Consider the following 7,996-nt stretch of genomic DNA (forward strand, 5'->3'; position numbering starts at 1 on the left):
AGAATATTGTATAAGGTTCTCCTTCCTTTCAGGATTTGAATCTACATGGAAATGACTGTGTATGGTTTGAGGTAGGAGTCAATATTTTGTTACCTTTTTTGCAATATTTAATTAATCCAGCATTGGTCTGATCACCTCATGTATTTCAATGTAGACGAGCACACTAATAATGAAGGATTGCTCATATCTGTGGTGAGAATTGCAAAATAAAGCCCAGCATAGAAGGTAAAATAATATTACCTCAAAGGACAGATTAATACAATGAAACATGGTGGATAAGTGTGATATAGTTAGATAAAGAGGAAGAAAAATATTTCCCAGTTATCATTGATACTTCACTCCATGTTTTTTGCATGAAGCAAGAGATCTGGACTGTCTTCAATTGATTTTAACTTCATTCAGACATGTCTGTCATCTATTATTTCACTCAGTGACAGTCAGAAAGAAAGAGAAAAAAGAGAATATACTGTATGCCATGATCATGAATAATGATTTTTCAAAAATTATTTAATAAAGGACCAATACATATACTTTTAGCGTTTTCAGCATATTTAATAGTAACACAGTAAATGAGTTTTGATAACATTAGAAGGCAATTCAAGACATAAAAGAGAGCCTATTTGTCCTGTATGTTAAGGCACAAGGAAGAGGACTTCCTGGGATACGGGGGTTCCCACAGCATGTGAACACATTTCTGATTTGTCTCTGGTCAGAAGTGAATACAGCAAAAGATAGGCCTGAGAGGAGGTGAGAAAGAGCAATTAGGGATGGTGTATATTAGGGAGCTTTGATTAACATCAACAAAGCTCACAGTCTTAGCCTCACAATCCAGGAATAATCCTACTCGGCTGGTAGGTCTTGGGATATATTGCAGCATAAGTGGGGAGGTGGTAAAGAGACTGCATTGAATTTCATTCTTAACACACCCAAAAAGGAAGAGTCCCTCCTCTCCTTCTGTCTTCTCATTCTGATGCTTCTCTTTCCAATACATGTTACAGACACCAAAAGCCCAATTCCAGGAGTCCCCCACATGGACCTCCCAGTAATATTTGCCGGAGGTGAAAGTCTGAGCACCCCATGCAAGAAAACTTCTAGGTGTTGCAGTGATATAGGGTACATCTTGATGGTCACATCCAATACACATGCTTCTCAAAATTTCATATAGAAAGATATGACTGTTGGCCTCTTCATGATGCAGAGTAATATGCACTGCAAAAAAAAAAAAAGAAAAAGAAAACATGCATAGACATGTGTAAATAAAAAAAATAATTGTTCTATCAAGAAGTTACTTTACCAGGAAATGTAAAGTCATAAAGACAATTTTGCTTGTAACTTCTAGTAAAGTATAGAGATGATTAATATTGTATACAAGACAAACAAAACCCTAACCACAGATATTATATATTTTTTGAAAACTTACATATTGAGAGGCAAATGTGAGACCAACTTCTTGCAATCCAATTTTCAAAGTAAAATTTACACATTTTATGCCCTAAATGCTATGCTGTTATCAAGATCATTATTTAGAAATGTTTCTTATTCTTAAAAACTAGTGCTATCATTTTGGAAAGAATGTGAAGATTTTCACTTACTCAAGAACTGCTCTAGGTATCTGGATAAAAATCCATATGTACATGTTATAAGTGATAATTTAAAGCAGATCTCTGCAAAATCTTTGACCAGTCTCTCTGTGGTCCTCCATGCTAGCTCTGGACTGAAGCTGGATTTTAGACTTAACATGTATCTCTTCATATTGCAATTAAACTGAACTTAATTTCATTTGTAATTTTACTTGTATTCACAAAATGATTTCTTCCTTTTAGCTTTACCCATTAATTCAAATGTTTGCAATATATGAATAATATATACACATTAAAAAAATACAAAACCCCCAAGAATCTCCAGAAAACTATATTCCTGCAAAGAACAGTTCTTAGCAGTTCAAATGAATATACTAAAGAAATGTACAATTTTGTATTTAACATTAAATAATTCACCATTCTGAGCATTATTTCCTTTGCTCCTTTTTTAAATTTTCTACCTACTCCTTTTTCCTGTTATATAATTGAGTACATATTATGCCAGAATGTATTTCTTTTTCACTGTCTTTCAAACTTAATGCTATAAATCTGACTATAAATACAGACACAGATACCAAAGGTTGCATGGTTATGTTGTTCACTCATGTCTTAAAAGAAGTAAAATATTTGATAAAATATGAAATATTACCTATATGATCTTAACAATAATAATATTTAGATAAAGTGGGAGTGCTGCCCATGGGTGGAGACTTACCTCGGAATTGGTTGAGCCTGTCCATCAGTCCAGTGATGGGCCCTGCACTGAGCTCTGGATTCAGAGGCTGGGGCATGTGCAGCAGCACAGACTCACTCCTGCAAGGAAAAACCTGCAGTTACAACATCTACAGCCATAAAATAAATAAAAGTCACTATTTGTATGTAAAAGACATTTCATGAGAATCCTTTGAATCTACGCATTTGATAATTCAAAAATTACTTCCTTTTGCAAATTAATTCTTTACAGTTTCTAAATTTTAAAGCATGATGGAAAATCTAAGTCAGAATTCAGTGTGATCCTTCTTTTTTGTTTTTTGCCCCAAATGTGTAAGGTTCCTTAGCCTTATGGCCTTGAGAATACTTAGATACGAAATTCTGAGTTCCACTTCTTGGCAGACTCCCCTGACATCTTTTTCTGAAATAGCCGGGTTCTGGGGAGACTCCTGCATCCACTGCTTCCTTCTCAAGATAAAGACTGGAAACTTGTTCTAGGCAGGGAAATCTGCCTTTTAGCAAAGAACTTCCCTAGAGACTTACAGTTCTAACACTCCACAGTTTCTTTCAATCTATTTTCCAGAACTGTTAACTGATATGTATATATGTATAAAAAACAAAACATCAACACTTTTTCACTGGTAAAATACTTCCTCCTCTTCTTTCCTGCTTCCTCTAGTGACTTTCTCACCATCCACAAAACAAAACTCTTATCCTTCTCCTGTGCAGGCTTTTAAGCAATAAAACAAAATCAGGGCTGGGCGTGGTGGTTCACGCCTGTAATCCCAGCACTTTGGGAGGCCGAGGCGGGCGGATCATGGGGTCAGGAGATAGAGACCATCCTGGCTAACACGGTGAAACCCCGTCTCTACTAAAAATACAAAAACTTAGCTGGGTGTGGTGGCAGGTGCCTGTAGTCCCGGGTACTCGGGAGGCTGAGGCAGGGGAATGGTGTGAACCCGGGAGGCGGAGCTTGCAGTGAGCTGAGATCGCGCCACTGCACTCCAGCCTGGGCAACAGAGCGAGACACTGTCCCCCCCCCAAATAAAAAATCAGGAATAAAATTGTTTGTTTTATTTCACTCTTCTTTTATTCATTTATTTTCATTTGTTTACTTTGTGGCCTTGTCTTTTAAGGTGTGGGAACGAAAGTAGATGCAAAAAAAAGTGGTATCAATATCTTAATTATTTATGCCATGACTTTAATAGAGCCTGCTTTGATATTCGTGGCATCTTAAATAACATATGCGAAAATCTAGGTACACACTCACCTGTGTAATATGTCTCCAAAAGCCTGAAAAAAAAAGAAGAAGAAGAAAGATTTAGTGCATTTCACAAGATGCATCTTTCACTAAGTTCAGTGTGAGATTTGTACTCAATTTCTGAAGATATTATTCCCCTACCATCTTCTCTTCTGGAAAGCATTTTCTATTTCTTCTGTAATGAAAAACCCAGTCAGTTGTATTGTCATTAATTAACGTCCTGGGAAAGTCTGAGTCTTGAAGACATTCTCTAAACAAGTGAAGGGAGAAGAGGTCCAGAGGGTCTATGCTCTATGTTAACCACGAAAAACCTACTCAGTCATCTTTAGCTGAACCTGTTACCCAAATGAGTGGACCCCAAAATAATGTTAATGCAAACCTAGATTCCTAAAACTTCTGATTTTGCCATGTTTCCAAATTAACCTAAATGTAAATGAATCACTATTTTATACATGTTTAACAACCCAAAGTATATTATTGAATTAGATGGGGAATATTTCTTGGGGCTGTTACCTTGACCATTCCACAAAATTTTGTGGCTGGTGGATAAAGTAGGAGGGACCTTTGGCCTGGTAGAATCCCTTGGTGGGGCTATACTCTCCCAAAAAAGTAGCATTAGTTATGTGAATGTGTTTTTGGAAACACATCATGGAAATAAAAATAGGGAGATGGATTTCAGCTATGAGGAAAATACTTATACATGTGAATATTCAAAAACCTGAAACCACATTGTGAGTTTGTACCTGAAGTAGCTCCACATCTGGCTTATGGCACATTTCCTTCAGCTCCTCGTACATTCCTCTTAAAATCTCCCTCCTATGAGCCATTTTGGATTTACTTAAATGAAGTTGATGAAAAATATCTTTCCCCTTCTTTTTCAGCATCTCCAAATTATGTTTTTCTTCTTCATGGTGAAATGCAGGCATCTTCTGATACTCGGCTCTAATTGCTTCTAGCCTTAAATTCACATAATCCTGCAGTGATAATGGGTTAGTCAAAAGAGAAATGTATTTATTCATCTCCTATTAAATCTCACTGATTCTTTTTGTCTCTCAAACATCCAATAGTTTAAACCTCAGTCTTGCCAGTTCTTAGAATCTACAAATTTTGTTCCTTTCCTTTCTTTCTGCATAAAGGTCAACATAGCTGTATCTGACCAATTACATGAAATTTATTCAAGATAATGTGTGTTCTAAGATAGTTGGAAATAAAAAAACACAATTTGAATTTCTCTATTCCAGCCCATGTTTATGGAAAAGTAAGAACAGTTCATGCTTAAGAGTTGGAGTATAGAGCTATAGTTACTAGAAAGGAAACAATTATTTCTATTTCTGAGATATGCAACACGTTGCTTAAACTCATTATATATAAAATGACCTTAGACTAACATGTCCAGCTAAATGCGTTTCACCCAGCAAAACCTATCCTAATAAGGCTGCATTTATGATTTGGCCATCTTTGTCTGTCTGAATTCATTTCCTCCCATTCTTTTTCAAAGTCATCCAAATCTGAAACACAGACTTCTTTGTGGTTCCTCAGGCCTCCAAATATAAACAAACTCAAAATTACTGCATATGCTGTTCTCTCCAACTAGAATTACATATATATATGTATATATAAATAAATAAAATATATATGTATACAAACACAGACACATACATATACATATATATATATATACACACAACCACACACACATACATACATATACATATATATACACACTCATGGTCCACATATATATCCACACACACATTTGTGTTCCCCCTCCTCTTCAAAACTTTGTTTCAATTTGAATTTTTCAGTGAGTCTTTTTTCTAACCACCCTATTTAAAACTCAGACACTAATCTCCAGTTTCTGGCCTCTATTGTCCTTTTCTACTTCCCTGCTTGATTATTCTCCAACAAAAAACCCACCACACTCAAATACATCATGTATTGCGTATATTTGCGTATTGACCACTTGACTCTCTCATTTGGATTGTATGACCTGTGAGGACAAAGGTGTTTCCTTTCTTCTTTACTAGTATATTTTCTTATTTAATATTCAACATAGACTCGGTTCTCATGAAATACTTTTCAACAAACTAATATTAGCTATCATACACTCAAAGTATACATCCACAAAGGGAAAATTATTTTTAATATTTTTCTGAAGTCCTCGGAGTTCTCCTTATATTTAGATACTAGTTCCCATATTTCTGGCATGTTTACATGTCTCCCTCAAGACACAAATCCGTATTTCTCACCACCTTTCTCATCATCTGTTATGTATTATTCAACATTAATTAGTTGAGATTCTTAATTTCATGGTTGCCCTAGATTTGTCCTGTCAGTTTTTCTGCCTCAAATTTTCCATACAATTCCAAATACTACTTGCACACCAGCATTCAGATTAATGCTGACCGACACTCAGAAGTTTCAGTTGAGCATTCCATGACCGCCAAATAACTCTTATGCCCAGCATTTATCCAACCAGCACATATAGAATGCTGTGAGATGGCCCAGTTTCTTGGATCTATTGGTGTATAACTATAGGTTTGTATGAAACAAACCAGCATGCTTTGGGTGACATCAGTGGTTTTCTTAGAAATCTTACCTAACAGGCATACTATTCTATATAAAAATGAGGCCACTTTTTCTCAATGTTTTCTCTCGCTTTTTTTTTTTTTTTTTTTTTTTACTGAATCCCAGAAACATTACAGTTTGATATCAAGTTCCTAATTTAAGAGTCACCCATTTGCCCATCATAAGTTCCTGGAGAAGGTAGAGTAGTACAGGACTAACCTTCCAGTGTCTGGTTCTGGTGGTTTCCACATTCAGGTTACTGTGATTTTCACAAGCTTTTTCCCATAAAGACTGCATTTTCTGTAAAAGCTTCTCCTGCAAAAGAGCCATAAATTGAAGCACCAGTGCAGACCATGACATAGGGAGGGGGCCCAGAATGAGAGACAGATAAGCCCCTAGTAAATGGCATTTCCTTTGTTTCCCTTCATGTTTGTCAAAGCCCAGAGGTTGGAAGCTAAGAAAGCCCAAACAGAGCTGCTTAAAGGGACTCAGAGTTGGCTTTATCCAATCTCCAAGAAAATAGACCCACAGGAATTTTGTGCATCCTTTACAGAAATCAATCTTCAGAGGCATCACTTACCCGGTGTTCCTCAGCAGCTGACTCAATGGGACAGTGTCTGTGATCCCGGTGCTCCTGAGAGCTGGAGCACAGCAAACAGAGCAGGCTCCTGTCCACTTCACAGAACATCTTCTTTGTCTCCCTGTGAGTGCCACACATTTGCTCCTCAGAGCTCAGGAATAGCCAGAGATTGACTTTTCTGGCAAGAGAAGCCATCTTCTTCAAATCAATGTTGGTTTTGAGGTTTCTCTGCTGTGTTGACTTTGTGCATTCAAAGCACTGAGTAAGAATTGGGATGTCTTCCCAGTTGAGGTAGAAACAGGGCCTGCAAAAGCTGTGCCCACAGTCTATGGTGACCGGGTCTATGAAGTAGTTCATGCAGATGGGGCAGGTGAGTTCCCTCTGGAAGACTTGCAAGATTCCAGAATTCATGTTTCTGAGGAACAAAGAGAAACATGTCATTTTGGGGCCTGGGTTGATGAAAAGCTTCTAAACAAGTGGAGATATGTGATAGTTATATTTTCTTCTCTTGACAATGTTCATTAAAGTACAACAAACTATTTCTTCTGTTACAAACTTAAAAATTCACACGTAGAGGGAGTCTCCTGGCTTCATAGCAGATATTACTAACTAGAGGACTCACAGTCCCTTCTACTGCTAGTTCCTGTCTGTAGCATAATATGAATCTATTCAATTACCCATTTTCTGAATGTGGATCTGGAAATTGGGTTTGGATTCTAAGTGGTCAGAATAAATCATCGTTGTCCCTATTCTTCTTTCAATAACTGATGAATGACTATGAGAGAGTGGGAAAAAAATACCTGGGCCGAAGAAATATGAGAAGATGGCCAGAGGGTTCTATGACATATTTTTATAGAGGGACGCAAAAGCCGGGCAGCAAACCACCATGGCAATAGTTTACCTAGGTAAGAAGCCTGAACATCCAGCACAGTTATCCCAGGACTTAAAATTAAATTAAATTAAATTAAAAAGAAAGACCCAAATCAAAACAAAATTAAAAAAAAAAAACAAGCAACCAACCAAATAAACAAAGAAAAAGACTGCAATTAAACCAATCAAGGTTTACTAGTAAAGAAAAATTATTAAAGATATTGGGTCTTTTTATTTTCTTGTGGATTAAATTAACTTCCCCTAGGGCTGTGCAAACTCTGAATAACATATAGGAGGTTTTTGTTAAATCAAAGAGGTGTAATTATATTTCCATGGTGTGATGGTGAATTTTAAGTATCGGTCTGACTGGATTAACCAATACCTAGGGAACTGGTGAAGCATTGTTTGTGGGTGAGTCTGTGAAGG

The 7,996-nt window shown here is 36.7% G+C and overlaps 1 protein-coding gene across 1 annotated transcript; it reads right to left on the minus strand.

Annotated features, from left to right (window-relative positions):
- Positions 1-659: 659 nt before the first annotated feature.
- On the minus strand, positions 660-7,115 carry LOC100596170 (putative tripartite motif-containing protein 49B). Its single transcript, XM_003282034.2, has 6 exons — positions 6,701-7,115; positions 6,340-6,435; positions 4,296-4,526; positions 3,562-3,584; positions 2,296-2,393; positions 660-1,209 (listed from the first exon to the last, which is right to left on the minus strand). Exons 1-6 carry the CDS (start codon positions 7,109-7,111, stop codon positions 710-712), a joined length of 1,359 nt encoding a protein of 452 aa, XP_003282082.2. The 5' UTR covers positions 7,112-7,115; the 3' UTR covers positions 660-709.
- Between the last annotated feature and the right edge of the window lie 881 nt (positions 7,116-7,996).

This window comes from Nomascus leucogenys, unplaced genomic scaffold, assembly GCF_006542625.1.
Source record: "Nomascus leucogenys isolate Asia unplaced genomic scaffold, Asia_NLE_v1 001542F_32841_qpd_obj, whole genome shotgun sequence".
NCBI lineage: Eukaryota > Metazoa > Chordata > Mammalia > Primates > Hylobatidae > Nomascus > Nomascus leucogenys.